At 52.5% G+C, this 22,548-nt stretch overlaps 1 protein-coding gene across 1 annotated transcript in view; it reads right to left on the bottom strand.

The window, feature by feature from the left end:
• The window catches only part of EFCAB8 (EF-hand calcium binding domain 8), a 69,908-nt gene extending 47,647 nt beyond the window's left edge, over positions 1-22,261 (bottom strand). The window contains exons 1-10 of the mRNA XM_087445407.1: positions 20,771-22,261; positions 18,270-18,438; positions 14,705-14,823; positions 12,933-13,033; positions 9,774-9,909; positions 6,610-6,715; positions 6,304-6,388; positions 5,626-5,750; positions 3,068-3,141; positions 288-418 (exon numbers count right to left, since the gene is read on the bottom strand). Coding sequence (XP_087301533.1) covers positions 288-418; positions 3,068-3,141; positions 5,626-5,750; positions 6,304-6,388; positions 6,610-6,715; positions 9,774-9,909; positions 12,933-13,033; positions 14,705-14,823; positions 18,270-18,438; positions 20,771-20,938 — 1,214 coding nt within the window. The 5' untranslated portion in view covers positions 20,939-22,261. The remainder of the gene's footprint in view (positions 1-287; positions 419-3,067; positions 3,142-5,625; positions 5,751-6,303; positions 6,389-6,609; positions 6,716-9,773; positions 9,910-12,932; positions 13,034-14,704; positions 14,824-18,269; positions 18,439-20,770) is intronic.
• Between the last annotated feature and the right edge of the window lie 287 nt (positions 22,262-22,548).

Consider the following 22,548-nt stretch of genomic DNA (forward strand, 5'->3'; position numbering starts at 1 on the left):
TGCTGCTGAAGGCAATGCCAGAATGATGATTAAAACTGACTGCAGAGCCCACGTTCTAACCACCACACTCCACTGCCGGCCCAGAGGACATGCAGTGCTTCCTCGGACCAGGTGCGATCCGCAGGACACTGTACTGCCCGCAGGAGATGCCACTATCCTGGGGGCGGGCCTACCCTCAGCAGAGATGGCCACACGTGGCTGAAGTGAAGCCAGCTCCCCCGAGGCTCTGTCACCACCCAGCCCCTGCCCAGCCCCCCCACCTCAGTCTGGAAAGAGATGCTCCTTACTTGGGGTTCTCATGGGCTTTGGATGGCAATATTGTCAGCACCAGAGAGGACTTCTCAATGGCCGAGCAGGAGGCCACCAGGTTCAGCTGGGGGATGAACTTGACCTGTTGACACCAGTTGGGATGGAGAACCTGGGAAGAGAGTGGTGGTGGTGGGAGACGCAATGCAAGGACAGCCTTCCAGGCCTGGCCCCCAGAACAGGGCAAGTGTTGGGGGCTGACAGGGCCCAGAGATCACCGAGTCTAATGCCTTTCTTGTGATTACAGCTCTGACAAAGTGATATAGCCCCGCAGTCCTAGCCCAGGTCCTGTGACCTGGGGTGTGTGGCCATCACTTGTCAGTGTAAAGGCTTAGAAGTGCTCAAGCCTGCTGTGTCATGAACTCTTGTTTATAAGTTGGAGGACAGGCGGGATCAGGCCCAGACTAGTACTGTCACCCCAGCCAAGGGAAGGAAGGATGGATTCGCATCCACCTCATCCACAGTCCCTGTGTCCACGGGGGCCCCAGCATGGAGGAGCCTGTGCCCCCCGGGCCCACTGCGCCCTCCATGTTTGTCAGGTGGTGGCCTGCTCCCAGGAGCCTGGAGTGCATGAGAATGTTACCTGCTGCGACTTGGGCCACAAAAGGCTGACACTCACAAGTCAAGGGGGTGGCCTGGCTGGATGGGCTCTGAATTCTTGAGCTCCGGCTCTGTGGTCTAGCCCAGGGCTTGGCCTCCCAATCCTGAGCTTTTCCTCTCAGGGACAAGAGTGGAGGAGATGGGGTGGGGGGGTGGTCAGGCTCTGAGCCAGGTTTCACATGCATTGTCTCACTCAGTGTCTGCCACGGTAATGGCAGAATCCGAGACACTGAAGGGAAACGGGGACACTTAGCAACTTGGAGGGAAAACCACGCCCAAGATAAGATGCCCATAGAATTTGGAAATAGAAGGAGAGCTACGGTGTGACTCTTCCTGAGAGGGTCCTGGGGCCTGAATGACCCAACCTGCTCAAAAATAAGCATTTAAGAGCCTTGGACCACTCAACTCGGACTGCCCTGAGTGTCAGATTCACTCATTCATTCATTCATTTGTTCAACAAATGTCCTGGGAGCCCACTAAGGCCCAGGTGCTGTTTCAGGTACTAGAGACAGAACAGAGAACACAACACGCTAAGAGCCTGTCCTCAAGGAGCTGTCAGTCTCCTGAATGTGATAGGACAGAAACCAGTGGATGGACAATACAAAGTTGGGAGGTGGTAAGCTGTGATACTGTGATTTATAATAAGAAACATATTTGGTCTTCATCCTCATTTCTGGCACAGAACTCCTAAAACTCTTGGGATTGCCTAAGTGATAAGATCAATAAAGGTATCTTGATATTCCTAACAAGCCCCTTTCAACCACACCTGAGTTTATGTTAATGAGGTGACTTTTGGAAAGCCCCTAAGGATGGGGGCTGGTTGCCAGTGGAGCCAACCATGTGATTAGAGGGTTGGAACTCCCTGACCTCTGGGGAGAGGAGAGGGGCTGGAGGTTGAATCCACCACCAAAGGCCAATGATTTAATCAATTATGCCTATATAACAGAGCCTCCATAAAAACCCAAAAGGATGGGGTTCAGAGAGCTTCTGGGTTGGTGGACCCCTGGAGATTGGGGAAGAGTGGTGCCCTTAGAGAGAGCATGGAAACTCCAGGCCCCTTCCCACATACCTTGCCCTATACATTTCTTCCATCTATCTGTTCCTGAGTTATATCCTTTTATAATAAACCTGTAATCTAGTAAGTAAAATGTTTTTCTGAGTTCTGTGAGCTGTTCTAGCAAATTAATCGACCCCAAAGAGGGGGTCAGAGGAACCTCTGATTTATAGCCAGTCGGTCAGATGCACAGGTGATAACCTGGACTTGTGATTGGCATCTGAAATGAAGGGCAGTCTTGTGGGACTCAGCCCTTAACCTGTGGAATCTGATGCTGTCTCTGGGTAGACAGCGTCAGAACTGAGTTGAATTGTAGGACACCCAGCTGATGTCAGACAATTGCTTGGTGGTGTGAAAGAAAAAACACACATTGTCATTGGTGTCAGATCCTATAAGTGCTGCAGGATGAAGGCATTAAGGAGGCAGAGGAGGCAGCAGGGCTGTTCCAGGCTGGTTGGCTATGGACCTGAAGGAAGCAGGAAGGGGGGCATACAGGTATCTAGGGAAGAGCAGGGCAGCCTGAAGGACCAGCATGTGTCAAGGCCCTGAGGTGGAAAGGGGCTTTGTGTGTTAAGGGACCAGCAAGGCTGCCTGCATCTCTGCGGCAGAGGAAATAAGGAGAAGAAAGGTAGAAAGCAAGACCGGGAACAAGCCGGCGGCCAGGTGACCTCGTGTCCTGAGGGTCACTGTAAGCACCTGAAATTTTGTTCCAAACATGATGAGGAGCTCCTGGGGGTTTTGAGCAAAGGAGTGACATGACTGTATCTGTATCTGACCATTCCTCTGGCTGCTGAACGGAGAAAGGAAGCGGGGAAACAGCTAGAAGGCACAGCAGCCATCCCAGAAAGAGGTGGTGTCTGCCAGGACCAGCGCTGAGCAGTGAAGGTGGAGAGAGAGACGAGAGACGTGGCCCCGTCTGGGATGCATACGAGTTCTGCAGAGAGAGCCAACAGGGTGCCACAGCTGCCTCGACCCCGTTCCCAGAGGCCAAGCCCCAAGGCCTAAGACTGAACCCAGGTGGCAAGCCCACTCTCTGCATGTATTTTTGAGTGGTGCATGTGTACAGACAGTTACCATGGCAACAGGCCACGGAAAGATACGACTTACCTTCAGTCGGTAACTTCTGTACAAAGGGGACTTCTCGTTTAAGAGCTTCTGCATGGAAACGCTGATCCAGTGATCTGATATGAGAGAAAACCAAGGTCCATGTCACCAGCTCCCCCCTTTGCCAGACGAGCAAAATCTCAGAAGACACCCTGAGTTGGTTGGCAACTCCCATGCGTATTCCATTCAAATGCACATTGGAGCTTATGTCCTGGCGAGGTCAGTGGGATGAACTCAACACCCAGAACACAGACCCGGGCAGATTAACACTGCTGCCCAGAGCCCCTGCCAGCTCGTGGCAGAGCTGGAACCAGATTTCGGGGCTCTTCCCTCTCCCCAGCTGCTGCAATCTAGACCAGCTGATGCCCCGTTAGGGAGATCCAGCAGAGCCAAGTGGAGAACGAATTGAGATCCTAGGCTCTGTTCATTCTGAAAATAATCATTTGGGAATTTGCCATCACACTTCAAACTACACATCCCTCTTGTGCACCAAACACTCAGTCCAGGAAGGAGAAGTTGCAGGCACGCGTCATAAAGCAAGTATGTCTGGAGAACTGCGCTGAGCTCAGCCTGGCCACAGCCCTGGCCTCCTGGGGCTGAGTCTCCTGGCTGCGGAACTGCCTGCGGCAGGCAGCTGAGGGGCCTCCAGGGAAAGCACTAGCAGGCTCCTTGTGCAAGTGAACGGACGGAGGCAGCAGTGACAGGAACGAGCATGGGCCTGCCCTCAGAGGGGGTTAAGGAAGCAGGTCGGAGGGGCCGGGACAGTCTGGGCTCCAGCCTGAGGGACACTCCCAGGTGAAATGGAGACCAGAGAGGAGCTGATCTGGGGGCTTGTGTCAAGCATCTTACTGCCACAGGGTCCCCAGCCCCATCTTGAAAGGGCAGGAGGAAGCTTGAGAAGGAAGTCCCAGGAGGTGGAGTGTTGCTCAAGGTGGCTAAAGTGGGGCGGCTCTGCTGAGTTAGACTGCTCTGTGAGCCCGTTGGCCTGCCTGCCGCTCCCACTGGACTGGGAGAGCTGGGAGGGCAGGGGGAACAGTCACCAGCACTTACTGTGTGCCTCACACTGCACACTCTCCTTCCTTATAGCAAAGCCGGGAATTGAGTAGGCTCATCCCTATCTGAATAAGGGAACTGAGGCACAGAGAGGTTAAGCAACTGGCTCCAGGTCACACAGAGCTGGTCTGTTCAACTCCTCCCAAGTCAACATCCCACCTTGTCTTCATGTTTATCCCCGGCCTTCAGTCAGCATGCAGTTTCGGAAGGACTCCCATCCAACACTCCAGCTTCATCTGCCCCTGCTCCGATTTCTGGTCCACCACTTAGCTCAAAGACCACCACAACCACCCGTGCCAATCCCCAGGGTGGCACAGAGCGACCAGGGTGGGCCGGGTCAGGGCAGGGCACGCAGCAGGGGCAGAGGCTGATGAGGCAAGGACAAAGCAGGGAGCCAGCCCACCGCTGCATCCAGGGCAGGATGCATTTTCTGTGCAGCCAGTGGGGGATGCTGCCCCAACAAGTTTGGCAGGAGGTGTCACCGAGGCCTGGGAGCCCCTGGAAAGTGTCCATCTCAGAAACCCTGACTGGACGCCCAAGGAGATCTTCTGGTGTCCTGGATGGAGGGGGAGTCAGTGTCCTTGTGGGCTGGGGCGCCTGGTGGCCTGGGCCTCCTCCAGATGGATGTGGAGGGAGCAGCCTGGAGGCCAGACACTGTGCATCAAAGGCTCGACCCTGGACAAGGTCCAGTTCAGATGTGTCCCCAACTGCCACAGGCCCAGGGGCCTTGGGATCTAGCGCTCCTTGGAAGAGCGGCCCCAAACAGCATCCTTCAGCATGTAGTCAGTTTGGGGGACAGCCCAGCAGGTGGTTAGAGTGCAGACTCTGGGGCAGACTGCTGCCTCAGACCTCAGCCGCCATGTACACACTGTAGGGCCTGTGCAAGGTTTACCCCCTAACCCTCTGCTCCTCCTCTCCTAATGGGCTCTGACAACAGCAGTCGGGGGGGACTGTACGGGGTGATACACCCAAAGCCTCAAAACATGAGTGCTCAGTAAATGTCACCGTGCTTACTTACGTTCATGTGGAGCCAGGCTTTCCTCCGGGCCCCACCGAGCCCACCTTCAGGGCAGCCTCTCCGCCCTCCCCCACCACCCAAAGGCAGCTCAGAGCTAAGGAGAGCAGAACTGTCCTCACAACCATGGAAGAAGTGAGCACTATCAACCCAAAACCCAGAGAGGCTGAGTAACTTCCCCAGGGTCACACAGCTGGCACAGGTTCATCTTCCCGGGATGAGAAGGGTCTTGAAGCCCCCCAGCCCTCAGCCCTCACCTGCACAACCTCCCACCTTCAGAGACAGCCCCTCTCCTCAGCCCCTCCCTGTCTCCTGCTGTCACCCCATCACCGCTGTCTCCCACAGGCCGCTCTGAGCTGCGTGCGCACGTGCACTGCTGCCTGAGCTTCTGAAGGAGCCAGGCTTCCCTGCGGCTCTGAGCAGGGAGGCAGAGAGAGGGAAGAGTGCCTCAGGGCAGGGCCATCTCGACCCCATTCCCCAGCATCGTAGCTACCCCATTTGGAGGCCCTGGGGAGGATCTGAGGGTTGAACAGCCCGTTGGTCACATTGTCGGAGGTGAAGACGATGACGTTGCCTTTGGTATCCCCGTAGCAGAACACACCTCTGTGATAGTCAGACCTGGGGAAAGATGGAGATGAAGAGGCCATGGAGCCAGCTGGGCACACCCAGCTGCAGTCCTCCACCCACTCCCAGGCCTCTGACGGCCTTCCTCCACCCTGGGAGCGACTTCCAGTCTTGCCCTCGACAGCTGACAAACATGGGCGCAGCTGCCCAGATCCAGACCATTGGAGAACCAGGTCCAAAAGGAATCAGCATTTTTTTAAAACCAAAATAAATGAAACTCTGGTCCTCCAGCTGCTCTTTGTCAAGTCACCCCTACCGATGGACCGTGACATTCCCAGAGTCCTCAGCCACAGCAGGACAAGCCCCTGCCAGGGTCTGATGGCTGACTTCGTGGGAGAAGGAGAGGAAGAGGAGCTGACGACAACTCTGAGGTCTGAGTGACCGTGAAAGGTGACCCCGAGAGGGAAGCAGTTTGGGGGGAAGAGGATACAGGCACAGGGTGGGAATCTTTCCAGGGGTGTTTCCTGAGAGGCTCTCTGGGGGTCCCAACCCCACAGAATGATGTGGCTGCTGCCAAGACCCTGCACCAATCTCCCACAAGACTCACCAGTAGTCCATGACCAGGACACAGCTGTCCAGATCAATGAAGGTGAAGGCCCGGACACATTTATGGTTACTAATGTCAAAGAACTCTGGGGAAGAGACAGAGCGGGAGGCAGGCATGGAACCCAAATCCACGTCCCCGGCCTTGTGGTCTCTGGTGAGGACGAGCAGCCTCTCTGCTCACCACCCCGCAGTATTCCCAGAGGACTCTGATCCACACTCATAGTCGGCTCAGCGACAGATCTCTCTAACGGCAAGTGCCTGGCTTCCAACGGCTGAGAGCAGGCCTGTGGAGCCACCAGGGACTCACCTATCTTCTGGTCAGTAGATGCAATCGCCACCAGGTTCATGTTGTGGAGACACACCATGTCGATGACCCACATCTGCTGGTTGTGGAGCTGCTGGCACTGGTTAAGCTGGCCGGAGGAAGAGCAGAGGGGACGCACGCTGGGGAGGCTTGCCCAGGAGAGCACACCAGGAGCCCTCTCGTGCCTCCCGAGGCCCTGGAGCCAGGCTTAGACCCGAGCCCAGTGCAACCACCAACAACTAATGATGGGGCCTTGGAAAAACTCCCTAACCTCTCTCTCAGTTTCCACAGCTGCATAATGGGCTTAAAAACATCCATCCTCACAATCCCTTCCTAGAAGAGTTTGACGAGCTCATCAAAGTTTTAAATGTGCATCGTTTATGATTCCAAGATCCATTTCCAAGCTGCATCTATGGCTGTGTTCTCATGTTCTCACAGAGAAGTATATGCATGGGTGGACACAGCCACATAGCTATGACAGCAACAGGCCAGAGACCACCTGGAAAGGACGGCTTATATAAATCCACACCAGGGGACACCACCCACACATTAAGAACAAGGGAGCCATGTACGTACCAATAAAGAATAGTTGCTAAGATCTATTATTAAGTGAAAAAGCAAGGTGAAAAGCAGTATTATAACGTGCTACTAACTGCATATTTAAAAGAAAGGGGGGTCTATACATACAGGCTATCCATGGAAGAGTGCCCCACAACTGGCCACAGCAGTTGCCTCCAGGGAGAGGAATTAGGGGCTGGGAGAGGGAGAGCGACTTCCCACCGTCTGCCCCTCTGTGTGCCTGAATCTCTTCCACCTGGTTTTACCAAGATACAGTTGACATATAACATTGCACTCGTTTTGTTTATTTTGTCTGAACCTTGTTTCCCATCTGCCAGTGTCACCTGGTCAAAGGGGCTCATTAACAAGAAACCGTCCTGCCAGGTTGTGAGACATGAATGGAATCACAAAAGATAGAGGCCTGGGGGCTGCCAGCACTTGGTAGGAGCTCAGCACGCTCGGGGCCCATCCATGTTCTGGAGCCGCCTCATGTGACACTCATGCAGACACAATGTGGGCTGGCACTCCGGGCAGGGACACCATGAGCAAAGGCACGTCAGCAGAAATGAGCTGTGTCCAAGGAAGAGAGGAGGCCAACTGGATGGGCTTGGGTGGAGAGGATGGGACGTGAGTTAGGGGAGGCTGCCAAGGAACTTGTATTTACCCCCTGAACAATGCTACGGGCCCTGAACTGAAGAGAGCAGAGAGGGTACAATCTGAGACAGAAGGGAGGGGGCATTTTAGGTAGTTCCTCTAGGTGGGTATTCAGAAGGGACAGCGAAGGCAGGGGCAGGAAGCGGACAGTGCTGTCAGAACTCAGAGCACCAAGAGCAGAGGGGCCTGCGCTAACGGCTGGGGCAGCGACAACAACGGACCAGGGCCCCCCTGAGGCCCCCTCTCTTGCCCAGGGCTGGAGTCTAAGCCACACACAATGGAGGTGGTGGCAATGCCCATCACCCCCGTGTTCAGATGAGACACTGAGAGCCCTAGGGAGTCTCAGTGCCCTGCCCAAGGTTGTGCAGCTGGCGAGTGAAACCCAGGCCCCACCCCAAACTCTGGGGCTTTCCGTCAGCATGCCCTGGGTGTGCAGTGGGTGCTCACGGATGCTGCTTGGCGGCTTCCTCTTGCCAACATCTACTTGCCAAATTAGCCCCAGAAGGAAGGATGCCCAGGTCTGCTGGGCCTTCTAGGGGAGCCTTCCTCTGTCCTCGGCCCTCCGGGCTTTGGCCCTTGAGGGCCACTGAGGTGACGACGTAGCAGCCACCACCAAGAGCTCAGGCTATAATGTGGCCCCCACCCCAATAAACACAGAAAAAGAGAGTGGAGTGTGCCAGAAACCCCAGCCTCAGGAACAAGAGTGTGCCTCCTCCTCGATCCTGACCTGCCAAGTGCATCCAGGAGAGTCACTGGACCTCCACAGACCTGTTCCCTCCTAGGCAACTGGGGTGGAGGGGACTATCCAGAACTGTCCTGCCCCAAGGGACGATCCCCGAATCAACACGAAACACTGTGCAATCATATAGGCTCATGAAAGCCTTCACGCTGCTGGCGGCATTCTCAGTAAGCCTCTCTTCTCCAGAGAGCTGGCCCTCCTCTTTCGCTGGAGGATTCTGGACTGGCCTGGCAACACCAAGCACACCACGGCTTGTTCTCAGTGTTTTATCACTTACTGCGCTTGGCCGGGAGCTGACAGCACAAAGACAATGATGATGTCAGCTTCCGCTTATCGGGTGCCTGCCATGTGCCTTGCCCTGCTCCAAACACCATACATGCATTATATCATTAAAGCCTCTTGCCAGCCCTGTAAGGGGGTACTATTCCTAACCCCATTTGACAGATGAGGAAACTGAGCCACAGACAGCTCTACAGTAACTTGTCCAAGGTCACAGAGCTGGGAGGTGGTGCAGTCAGGCTCCAGAGCCCACGCTCACAGCCACTGGGATATCCTGCCTGGTCCAGGCAAAGGATCTGAATCAGCCAAACTTGGTGACGGAGTGGGTATGACAGGGAAAGGAAAGGAGGCTGCTGTCCAGCACGGGAACCATGGTGGATGATGATGCCATTCACTAAGACGGGGGCACAGGAGAAGTAAGCCTGGTGGCAGGGAGGGCTACAGTGACATTCTGTTTGGACAAACCAGGTGTGAGGCGTCTGTTGGACATCCAAGCGGGATGGACATCCAGGTGGAATCCCACTTACAGAAGAGAGGGGCCGGCCCCGTGGCATAGCAGTTAAGTGCACGTGCTCTGCTCCTGGCAGCCCGGGTTCGGATCCCGGGCGCACACGGATGCACCGCTTGTCAGGCCATGCAGTGGCGGTGTCCCATATAAAGTAGAGGAAGATGGGCACAGATGTTAGCCCAGGGCCAGTCTCCCTCAGCAGAAAGAGGAGGATTGGCATGGATGTTAGCTCAGGGCTGATCTTCCTCACAAAAAAAAAAAAGAAGAGAAACGTGAGGCCCACGGTCCCATGGCGAAGCCAGAACCTGGACCCAGAAGCTATGACGGCAAGTGTGGGCTGCTTAGACCAGGAACCCAGAGAGGAGACTGCTCTGGGTCCAGTGGGCAAAGGCAGAGGCTCTCCGACGAGCCTGTGTGGGCGCCACTCACCTTAAAGGAACTGATCGGCGCGAAGGACTCAGACCAGGACTGCAGGACCCCGTCCTTGGTGACAGTCAGGAAATGCCCGATCTTCTTGAACCGCTGGATTAAAAACTCTACTTTCACAATCTCACACCCGTGACTCCTGTGGAAGGTAATAAGAGAGAGAAGAGCCCAACAAAAACAGAACAAAGAGCACAGAGGAAGAAGGACACAGCACAAGAGGAGCTTCACCCACATGTATGCACACGTGTGCACAGGCACACCACTGAGGATCTCTAGCAGGCTCCGTGAGACGCGGACTCTGCCCCTCCTCCGAGCAGACTGCTACCATTACCCACAGCGGCCCAAAGAAAAGGAGACCCAAGCTGCACAGGCACACCACTGAGGATCTCTAGCAGGCTCCGTGAGACGCGGACTCTGCCCCTCCTCCGAGCAGACTGCTACCATTACCCACAGCGGCCCAAAGAAAAGGAGACCCAAGCCGATCTGAGACAGGGCTCCAAGAGCAGTAAGCTTATCCCGTGAAACAGCCAGTCAGCTTCTTCCTGACAGGATGGGTCAGAGGAGACGAGAACAGAGGGCTTTGACAAACCTTCTTTTATGGGAAAAACGACCCACAGAAGGTGAGTGGAAGGGGGATTTTAACTGAAAACTGTAAAATAACACTGTTTCCAGCAACTACTGTGGTGCTCCAGGTAAAGAGGGGAATAAGGCCCAAGAATGAGATAAAAGTGGACAAGGGGACAGTGAGAAATCAAAGCCCCGTGCACCCAACTCTGCATCGCCAAGGACACGCACTGAGCCCAGCAAACAGCTCCTGGGCCGGCCTGGCCTCGCAGGAAGCCGTGTACAGCCTTCTCAGCTTCAGTGGTACCTTGCAGTGGCTTCTTTCCTGCCCCAAAGTTGGCTAAGCCAGCTATCTGGCTATTAAAGGGCACCACCATCGTGACTTCCCAACACGTCACAGCACACACTGTCCCACCTGATGTGCCCAAACCTCTGGGCCCAGCAGGGCAGGTAATGTTACCTCACCTCACAGGGACCCAGGGGAGAGCCATTTGCCTTGAGTTATGTCCTGGTTACCAGCAGAGCTGGAACTGGACCCAGGCAGCTTGGTCCCTACTCCAGCCAAAGCCCTTTCCCAATGATATGACTGGTGGCTTAAGGATAACCCAGTCACTGTGGAATTCTACTGCGTTACAATCTCTGCAGAAGAGAGGGGTAATCGTGCATCTGGACATGCTGTCCTGTCCCTCCTGCCCTTGGCCCACAGCTCTGTCCAGACCGTGATGAATATTCTCAGTCACCCTCTACTTGTCACTTCCAATTCTACCTCCTCTGTTAGGACCTAGAGATGGTAAGGAATAGACACGGCAGGTGAGAGCTACGAACAGTGAAGAGAGCCCTAGGGAAATGCTGTCTCGTGAGGTCTTGGTTTCCTCATATGCACAATGACAGCACCTCCCCTCCTAGGACTGTGGTGGGATCAAGGGGGTGGTTGTTGGTGAGCTCGGCCCAGGCTCAGTAGAGGTGAGCCAACCTTTAAATGTTACCCTCTCAGGCAGGTAATTAAATATCATTTCTGGGCCGGCCCCGTGGCTTAGCGGTTGGGTGCGCACGCTGCGCTGCTGGCGGCCCGGGTTCGGATCCCAGGTGCGCACCGACGCACCGCTTCTCCAGCCATGCTGAGGCCGCGTCCCACATACAGCAACTAGCAGGATGTGCAACTATGACATACAACTATCTACTGGGGCTTTGGGGGGGAAAAAAAAAGGAGGAGGATTGGCAAGAGATGTTAGCTCAGAGCCGGTCTTCCTCAGCAAAAAGAGGAGGAGTAGCACGGATGTTAGCTCAGGGCTGATCTTCCTCACAAAAAAAAAAAAAAAAAAGAATAAGTAAATAAATAAATAAATACCATTTCTTTGGTAGTTTCTCTGCCAAGCTGGAAATGCTCTCCAGGTCTGTAAGTTGAGTAAATAAATAAGAGAAAATAGGGGCAAGCTTCTTGACAATTTTGGTTCAGGCCTTTTAAGCACCTTGGGAACCTAAAATGTCCCAAGGAATAGAAAGACCAATGAAGGCTTGACTACATCAAGCAAAGTTTTCATGTCAAAATTTATGGTTATAAACTCTTTCATCATTCATAATTATTGGCGAGTCCTCAATTAAATCTTGACCAAAATTTTTTTAAAAGTTCCCCTTTTGTGGTTTTCATTAAACCATCTTCTCTGTTAAACTCCAGGTTGCTTGCAGGCAGAGCCTGCCTTCTAGTTTGTGGTCTTCCCTGTGGCCTGCTTTAGGTATGGTCCCCTGAGGACAGACCCACCCACAGCCCCTCCTAACCAGGCCACAGATGCAGGTCACCACACGTTGGACCGGATGACCCAGCTCCCAGTCCCAGCCGTCTGCACCTGGCAGTTGGTGCTCCAACCCAAGGTGGCCTCCAGGAAGCAAGCCAGTGGCCTATGGGCAGCCCAGCTCCAGAGGCCTGGGTCAGTGGGCCGGATGCACTGGAGTGCTCCTCACTCTTGGGGAGTTTGTAGGGGTGGGGGCAGACAGGGCCATGGCACAGAGATAGGACAAGGCAAAGGTCCAAAGGGCACAGTGGGGAGCAGCCACAAGGAGGAGGGAGCTGGTAGGGTCAGGCAGAGGTTAAGGCAGGGACAGAGCCGCGTGCTCCAGGAAAGACAGAGCGGCTGCTCCCAGGGCCTGGTGCAGCTCGAGAAGCAGTTCCTGTGATGGCTCTTCCTCCCTGTCACCTCAGAGGAGAGCCCTATCCATACTACGTGAGCCATCTGTGCCCTGGAGATGAAACCGCCAGACCCACTCAGCACCAGCCAGAGGAGGAGGCAGAGGAGCAGTGTGTATGCTGTGGATAGGGACTGGGAGGGTCTAACAGGGCGACCCCACCACTTTCGTCTGACCTCTCCAAGCCTCAGTTTCCTTGTCTGTAAAATGGGACACATCACCTACCTTATGGCTCAGCCTGCCTACAGGGTTGTGAGGCTGAAACGATCTAAAGCACATCAGGCACCAGGCCCAATGCCAGACCCGTGGCAGGCCCCAACAAGGAGTGGCTCAGGGATTCAGGAAAGGGCACTCGGTGCAGGGCCAGACCCAGCCTCGTTCGGATACCCCCCTTCAGTCCAGGGAGAGGCTCCTTACAGGGGGATGATCCTCATGGGAAGGTGGAAGCGCAGGCGGTACTGGCTCTTCATCATCTCCTTTCCCTGGAACTCACGCATCAGGTAATCCACATACTTCGGCTGCCTCGGGAAGAAGCCCAAGGGAGGGAGGGCATTGGCCAAATGGTCTGAGCATTGGGCTTCAGGACCCCACGACTGGCTTCCAGTGTCCTCCCCTCTCTCTCCCCAGTCCCTTCCAAGGGGCTCTGGGAGCCCTTCCCTGAGGCTGGCCAAGGGAAGCAGCCAAGCAACAGAGCTCTTCTTGGATCTGGAATGTGTGAAGGGCCTATCTGCACATACATAACAGCACCTCCCTCCTTATGTGTTTCTGTAAGGCTGAATCCATCTTCACACCCCTTCCACATCTGGCATCTCACTTGAATCTCTTTATTCACCCCTACTTTATGGATAATAAGACTGAGGCCATATAGGTATATAGCAGTTGCCTCAGCTCATATATCAAGTTAGTAGCAGCGGAGGACCCATAAGCCAGGCCACTAGGGCAACTCTAGACTCCACTGGCCAGCCTCATGAAAATATGGTCAAGGCCAAAATGGGTCACCATGTGAAGCTATAACAAGAAACAGGGAGTTTATTAAGAAAGATCATTGTGTAGCTGGCAGAGGATGCTAGAAACAAACTTATTATAGACTATTAAGAGGGCCGGCCCCGTGGCTTAGCAGTTAAGTGCGCGTGCTCTGCTGCTGGCAGCCCAGGTTCGGGTCCCGGGGGCGCACCGACGCACCGCTTCTCCGGCCATGCTGAGGCCGCGTCCCACGTACAACAACTAGAAGGATGTGCAGCTATGACATACAACTATCTACTGGGGCTTTGGGGGAAAAAAATAAATAAATAAAATTATTAAAAAAAAAAGAATATTAAGAGAAAGTAACAAAGGACAGCATGTGTGCTTAAGCTGAGGAGAGGTCTGATAACGCAGTTAACACACAGGTTCTTGGGGCCAAGTCCTTGGGTCTGAAGACTGCTTCAACTGCTAACTAGCTCTGCAATGCTGGGCAAGTTTCTTAACTTCTCTATGCCTCAGTTCCCCATCTGTCAAATGGAGGTAAACAACAGCACCAACTTCTTAGGATTCCTATGAGGTTTAAGTAAAATAATACATAAAGTGCTAAGCACAATGCCTGGTGTCAATGCTGGTGACCATTGTCATCATCGCTACATCAACATGTCAGACTATTTTTTGAACTTTTCTGTATTCTGTATTCTTAAATGCTATATATACTCATCATAGCACATTTAGAATCAGAAAAACAAAAAACAAACAAAAGCGTTATTATTAACATGCTCTAAAACTCTGACATTTTTTAATTTAACAGGCTTAATTTGTCCGTCCTGAGTTACCATAAAGGGCCAGGAGATGGTTGTGGCACCGGCTGGCATCCCCTAAGCAGAATGGGAGGCTGGTGTGCAGGAGAGCCCTGTGGCAGGTAGGGAGGGCCCTTGCTGCTCATGGCTGTGCACTCACGCAGGGGTCACTGACATTCATCATACATTCGCCTGTACCCTGGGAGGGGAATGAGCTGAGATGAGCCCAGCTCATGGAGTCTCAGGAGGGCCCCCTCAAAGACTCCGAGGGGTCCCTCTCCCAAGAAGCACCCTAGAATCCACAGGAGGCTTTCTGATGTCATGACTGCCCCCATCTTCAACCCTCATGTGCTCCACTGACCAGCCAAGGCCTGTACCCTCCCGCTTCCCTCCAGCTACCTGAGGCAGCAGGGGCGCCCTCCTCACCCAGGTGACGAAGCCGTTACATTCCGTGTCCACCTTCAGAAACAGCGCCTCTAGCACCTCATCTGACACAGTGCGCAGAATCTTCTTCATGGCCTTAATGAAAGTCTTCTTGTCCAGGGCTTCAAAAGAGAGAAGAAAGAACATCATCCACTTTATCACAAGTCACTCGGCCCCGTCACTGGCCACAGTGTTCTTGGGTGTTTGGGTGCTGAGGGAGGACACACAGGGAATCACATTTGTGGGGTTATCTTTTGCATCTCATCTGTTCAACATTCAATCACCCACAAATCCTGGCTACACCCCTTCCACATGAGAGCACCGTGTTGGCCCCAGAGCAGGGGGTCGGGGCGGGGCAACTAAAAAAGATCAGATCCAAGATCACATCCCATTTCTGAGCAAATAAGACAGCCCAGGCATTGAGACAAAGAAAGCTGATGAGAACTCCAAAAAAAAAAGAAGGAAAACAAAGTAAATAATGGCAACAAAGAGAAATAAATTCAAACATATAGAGGGAGAGGTGAAGGGCATCTTTTAAAGGCAATTAAAATACAAACTTTGGCTGGAGGGAAAGACGGGGAGGGGAGAGGAGGAGAGGGCGGGGACAAAATATTCTCGGGCTGGGTTTTGTGGCTGTAAGGAAGTCCGTCTGCAAATGGGTCAATAACTCCTGTCTAGATTTCTTGTTTATACTCACAGTACTTACAAAGTGCTTCTAAAACCCCTTCCAAATATTTGGACTTCTTGCCATGGCCTGAAGCTGTGCATCATCTGGCTGCTCTCAGATCTCCCCTCCCACCGCTGTCCCCTTCATTCTCTGCACCAGTCCTAACATCCTCACTCTGTTTCTCACACCACCAAGCACAGGCCCACCTCAAGGCCCTCGCACCATCTGGTTCCCTCCACAGGGAAGCATTCCTGGAGACTAAGTGGGCCACTCACCCCACTGCCCAGCTCCACTGTCCCCCTGACGTTCCTCATTACCGGTCCAGCCTGTGAGCTCTGGGAGTGCAGGGGTGAGCCTGTCCCCTCCATGACCGGGTCCCTGGCACTCAGCAAAGGTTTGTTCCCTGAGTGTTTCTGTCAGCACTAGGATGTGATGGCGATGACACTGGGTGCCAGTATCATCCGGGCTCATGAGGAAACTCTGGCACAGAGAGGGGAGGTCTTGTGCCCAAGGTCACACAGCTGGTACATGCGGCTGCTAAGCGGTGGCGCCAGCGGCTGACCCCCATTGACCCGGCTCCAGAGGTCACGCTCTCACCCTCCTCTGTGCTCCTCATAAAACACCCAGCACAGTGCTACAGCAGCAATTATTATTATTTATTGCTAGATTAGGGAACAAATGAAAGCCTGAATAAAACACGTCTTGGTTAAAGAAGGATCCATCTTGCTTATCTGAAGCTACAGCCAAGAGGCTTATGTATTTTGAGCGGCACTTAATGGCCCTTCCATGTGTAAGATGGACGCCAGATGACAGGCCACGAGCACAGAGCCTTCCCCTTGGGAGAGAGCTGGGAGTCACAGCGCCTTTGTTCAAGGTTTAATGAACAAACCCCTCGTGAAAGCAATCTAGGGATCGAGTCCTTTCACGGGTGTTTAAGAAACCATATATATTGTTCACTGCCCTAATAGTTTAACATACTTCCTCTTATAAACAGTTTACTAAAGATTTTCTGAGAATAACAGAGAATAGGCACAAAGGTATTTTGGAAAGGAAACGGACACTGTGGAGGCCAGGCAGGGCCCCTGCTTCCCTCTAAAAGGAAGTGCTCACCCATCCTATGCCAATGGTTAATTAATAGCTCTCAAAGCATGAATGTGAGAATACCACCTCCCTGGGGAGGGGTCACTACTAGGATCAGGCAGGAGGGCACTTTCTGGGGGCTCCCTGGTTTCCACCAGCCCACTGCACTGAGCCACCAGTGACCTTGAACCATACCCGATGATGCCTTTCCTCACCTCCTCCCTTCCAGTGGTGACCCCGCTGGCCACTCCCGCCTCCCTGGAGGCTCTGTGTGCTCTGGGCTCTGGGCTCTGCTCCGCTGTCGCCCTGCCCTGGCACTCAGCATCTGCCTCAGCTCTTCTCATCACTCTCCTTTGCTTTTCTGCTTGACACTCTCCTTGAGTGACCTCACCTATTCACCCATCTTTGCACCTCAGGGCAGAATTTCTCTCCCATGTCCCTGACTCTGTTTCCAAGTATCTCCCTGGCTCCTCCAACTCAGCAGGTCTAAAATCCTGTTTATTATCTTTATCCCGTAACTTGCTCCCATTTCTTGTGTTCGCCATCGCTGCTAACAGCGTCACCCTCACCCAGTCACCCAAGCTGAAAACCCAAGGGGGGTTTTCAATGCCCTTTCTCCTAAATCCACACAGGAATCCTATGATCTTAGAACGTAGGCACTGTCGTTCTCCCCATCTTACAGATGAGGACACAGAGGCACAGAGAGGTTCGGAGATTTGCCCAAGGACACACAGTGATGCAGCAGAGATTTGAAACCAGAAGCCTTCCCTCCTCTCCATTATAAGCTCCACTCCTCTATGGAAGGCCGTCACACCATGAGCCGGGGCTCTTACAACTGCCTCTCAACCAACCTCCAGCCCTTAAGGTAGTAACATTAGGAGAAAAAAAGGTCTGAAATTACATATACAGTACAATTACAGACATGTGGCATCTGTGGCAGAGAGACTTAAGGTGGCCCCCATGATGCCCACCTGCTGGTGCTCATGCCCTCCTGAGACCCCTCCCCTGGAGTGTGGCAGAACCTGTGACTTGCTCTAACCCACAGAATGCAGCAAAGGTGACAGGATGTACAGGACTATGTGCACATGATTACACGGTTATGTTATAGGATTACAGCACACATCTTGCTGGAGTTTCCACCTCCCTGGCCAGCTTGAGCCTTGAAATCAGCCATGCTGGTGAGTCCCACGTGGCCAGGAACAGTGGACAGCTCTAGGAGCTGAAAGCAGTCGCCCACCAATAGCCAGGAAGACACAGACAGCCTCAGCCCTGCAGCTGCAAGGAACCAAATTCTGCCAACAACCTGAGTGAGCTCTGAAGTGGATACTTCCCCAGCCCAGCCCCGGATGATTCCGCAGCCCCAGCTGACACCTGGACTGCAGCCTGTGAGACCCTGAGCAGAGGAGTCAGCTAAGCTGTGCCTGCCCGACTCCTGACCCACCGAAACTGAGGGATAATAAACATGTGTTGGTTTAAGCCACTAAGTTTGTGGGAATATTGTTACACAGCAATAGATGATAAACCATACATATGAAATTGTTTGGAAGAAAATATACCAAAATGCTGACAGTGGTTACGTTTCAGTGTTTGGATTAGAGGTATTTTTTTTTTTATTTTCTATGTCCCAAATAGCCTCCAATATGCTTACAATACTTATATAACAATAAGAAGTTTTATCCCACTCCTGATACCAAAAAAAAAGTTTTAAAGGAGACACTGGATGCAAAAACGCTTGTCAAGTCTGAACTCTCCACACACCCCAAATGCTGGGTCCCATCCTGTGCAGAAGCCACAGAGACTGAGGCCACAGTGCAGCTTTACCTCCAGTTGAGTCAATGTCCTCTTCAAACATTTTCTCTATCTCGGCCAGGTGCAGCTTGGTAACCAGCTGAGACTCCTGCTGCAAGTCGGGCGTCTGGCTAAGGGTGACCGATGGTGTCAGGGAGCCAGGACCCCCCTTGCTCTTCTGGAATCTACCTGGGGTGGACGCCTGGAACAAATATGACGACAAGAACCAGAGGCTGACAGGGTTGATCTCCTGAGTCAAACATTGTTAAGCACATCTTATTGAAAGAGAGACTCTGGGGAAGGACAGGGTAGGTAGTGTTATTGTGTGTTACTAACTGAGGCAAACAAATAAGTCTTACCCACTTTTAGACCTAGGAAGGCCAACAAAGATCCAGACTGTTTCTCTTGACTTTGGGGAGTTAACCGTCATTCCCCTTTTGCAGATGCCACAACTGAAGCTCGGCAAGGTTAGTGGACACAGCCAAGGCCCCACCTCACACATAACAGGACTCTAATTTATAAGGTAGTTTGGTTCAGAACTATATTGTTTCAAATCTCCAGTGGTCAGAATTCAAGACTCCAAGGAATCCAGCTCCATCTTCCCCAGCCAATTTGATCTGGTCCTGATGAGCCCAGACACCCCCTGGGTCAGGTCAGGTCATCCGTGAATACCCCAAGGCTCATGCTGACCCCTCCATCAGAGGCCCTTGGCTTCCTCCTACTCACCTTCCCACATCCCCCACATCGCCTTCCCACCCCTCCAGCTCTCAACAATGCTTCCTCTCCTCAGCTCCTGCACATGATTCATTTTGACACTTAGCCCAGTGCTTCAGGTCACTAAAGGCTCAGGTCATCAAAGGCTGCTGCCCTAGAAAGACTCCGGCTGTGGGCTCTGGGCTAACTATTGAGTGTTGTTCGCTGAGATGTGCTGCTTTGGGCCTTGGGCAGTCAAGAAGACTTTGGTTCAAAAAGCCAAAAGACAAGGTGCAGGTTGGATGGCTCACTCTCCCCACCCCCTCCCACCAAACGAGCAAATGTGCTCAGCCTCTTGTGAACTTTCATTCACTCACTCACGGTCTACACACACTCGTTGAGGGCCAGGCACTATGGACACATGAGTGAACAAAGTGGAGACCTGCTTTCACGGAGCCCAACTCATGAGCTAGTTAATGTGCTCAGCAGCCACGCAGGCCCCCAAATTCAACATCTCAGCACCATCTTGGGCTCTTTCCTCTTTCTTCTACGCATTCTTACTGTCCCTCCTACTGATTCTTACTGTGATCTCTCTCCTACATCTCAACCCTCCTCTCCTACAACCCTGTCCCACCACAAACTCTGGTCTTTTGCTGGGACAATTACAATGACCTCCCCTAACTGGGACCAGAATTTGGCCTTCCCTTCCAATCCTCCTCCGACACCGGCACCAATCATCTTTCTGGAAGGCAAATCTGATCATGACTTTCCCCTGGCTCTGATACTTTCCAGGCTCCCCCACCACCCCCAACTCCTGAGTGTGGCATTCAAAACCCTTCGCATGTAGCCCAGACCTGTCTGTCTAGTTTCAACGCACACACCATGGTCGAGGCACACCAACTGCTCTCCATCCCCAAACACAGCAAGCATTCCACTTTTACTCACATTGTCCCCTCTGTGCCATACAGATCATCTCCCCCAGAGGTGAACTCCTATCCATTCTCCACAGTCTGCTCAAATGGCACCTCCTCCAAGGAGCTTTTCCATAACTTTCAGATGAGAGCCATCACTGCCACCTCCATGCTCCCAACCTCTTTGCCCATATCTGCCACGCACGCATGATGCTTGTGTATGTCTGTCCATACGTGTAGACAGCAAGGTGTGACAGGAAACACACAGCTGTGGAGTCCCAGAGCTCTGGGTTAGAATTCTGCCTGGCTCCCTACTTCCAAGCTAATTTATCTTGGACATATCACATCACTTCTCTGAGCCACAAGTTTCCTCACCCGCGCAACAGAGGTGCACAGTACCCACCGTGCAGGGATGTGGGGAGACCTACATGAAACCTGTGCACATGTGAAGCCCCGCAGACTGCAGTTACACAATAAATTACAGCTCCTGTTATACTCCCCATCTCACAGTGAGCTCTTTGAAGGCAAGGGCATATTTAATTTATCTTAATTTAATCTTACTTTAATTTATACTAATTCTCTCTCTGTTCCCCAGCCCCAAGCACATAATAGACACTAAATACTTATCTGGCTTGACAGTAATTTGTCCAGCCCATCCCACCATTATCACAACTTGGCTGGACAAAATTAAATAGAATCCATGTAGGACTGCAAATTGGTAGCCTCAGGTTTGTTGCACTTGGCCAACGCAGTGCTTTAAAAGGAAAAACCAGCCCGTGCACACTTCAGTTACCTACGTGGCCTTGTAAATATCTGAGTTTGCAAACTCTGGTGCAAAGACTGATAACCGATAGACTTCTATGTTGATGAGTGATGTCTGGGTGGCTCCAAAACACCCCCTCCCTTTATCAACTCTGATGGTTTTCTTACCTTTTGAGGTTGAGGGCTCTCTCTCAAGTCCTTGAAAGACACTGGTGTTGACCTAGAATAGGGAACCACAGTAGCTTTAACTCCAGTCTTTGCAAGGAACATGTCAGGGGCTGCCCTAGCCGGGTCACAGGAGAGTGGAAAAGTCAGGGTTGGGGGCTGGCTGCCCATGGACACCCCAGCACGCGTTTGATGAGAATCCCTTTCCCCATTGGGCCTTCTCCAGCAGGGAGTTTTTCCCAAGCTTACACCTGTGAGCCTTCTTTCCCCTGACGGCAAGTTGTCCTCCTGAAGCCCTGGGGCTTCCCAAGTTACTATACTCCTGGCCTAATGTCAGAGACTTCCTAAAGGAGGTCACCCTTTTCACAGTATTAGAAGGGGCTTAGGAGACCATGTGGTGGTCCAACTACAATTCACGGATAAAGAAAATTAAGGTCCAGGGGCAGGCACATGTGCAAAGGGCCAAACACATGCTCCAGATGTGGGGCAGGATGGGGCCCCGACTTTCCACTACATACCACCCCCCACCAGCCCTCCAGTGCCCCTGGAGACAGAACTCTCCTCACAGTAGCATAGGATCAGGTGAGTGTGTGAGAGAGGGCCATTCCTTGGAGCTCTGCTCTGAGAATATAAAGGGCACTTTTCCACAGGGTCAGTGGCACCTCCACTGGGTTGGAAGATAGTGTTTTGTTAGGATTGTTGGAGCGTCAGTCTACCTCAGAAGCAGGTCCCGCCAGGCGAGAATGGAGAGGGCACTCTGGGAAGGCAGGAAATGGACAGGAAAGAGTCAAGCCCCGGGCAAGCTCAGGGCACAGAGCGATTGAGCCAGCTTGGCTTGACAAAGGGTTCCTGGGGGAAAGCGAGTGGGGGGCAGGGGGAGGAATAGTGAGAGAGAAGAGAGAAAAGAAAAACTGGAAGCAGAATGTAGAATCTTAAACATCTCACCAGGGAGTCTGAACAGGACGAAGGGCAATTATGAAAATTCATCAGCATAAGATGGAGGGAAAGAGGAGGAGGAGGAAGATTGAAAACTGGCCAACAGTGTCCTAACCTAACAGTGCCATGGCGACAGCTCACATGTAAGGACCAAAGGAGAGAGAAGAGCCAAAGGAAAGGATATTTGGACACCAAGAACCAGGGTAACTGAGAGAAATGCCAGAAAATGTCCAGAAAAAGGAACAAGGAGGGAAAGTGGCTTAATGCCTGTGATGTTGGGCTGTCCAATTAGAAATAAAAAACAAATACCTGGAAATATGGAGACTGAAACTGGAGGAGTGGCTACATTTAGGGGACAGAAAGAGGAGGAGAAACACACACAAGACAGGATGAGTCAGCTAGGAGGATGGGATGCTTCAGAGCGGGCCAAGATGATAAGAAGAAAAGGCCACTGAATATGGCAAGTAAAGGTCACCGGTGAAAAAAGATAGCCAAGACTTGGAAGCAACCTAAGTGCCCATCAAGGGACGAATGGATAAAGAAGATGTGGTATATATACACAATGGAATACTACTCAGCCATAAGAAACGATGAAATCCAGCCATTTGTGACAACATGGATGGACATTGAGGGTATTATGCAAAGTGAAATAAGTCAGAGGGAGAAGGTCAAATACCGTATGATCTCACTCATTAAGTAGTAGATAATAACAACAACACACAAACACACAGAGACAGAGATTGGACTGATGGTTACCAGAGGGGAAGGGGGAGGGAGGAGGGCGAAAGGGATAATTAGGCACATGTGTGTGGTGATGGATTGTAATTAGTATTTGGGTGGTAAAC

Source organism: Ceratotherium simum, chromosome 21 (assembly GCF_057802395.1).
Source record: "Ceratotherium simum simum isolate JZ-2026a chromosome 21, ASM5780239v1, whole genome shotgun sequence".
Lineage (NCBI taxonomy): Eukaryota > Metazoa > Chordata > Mammalia > Perissodactyla > Rhinocerotidae > Ceratotherium > Ceratotherium simum.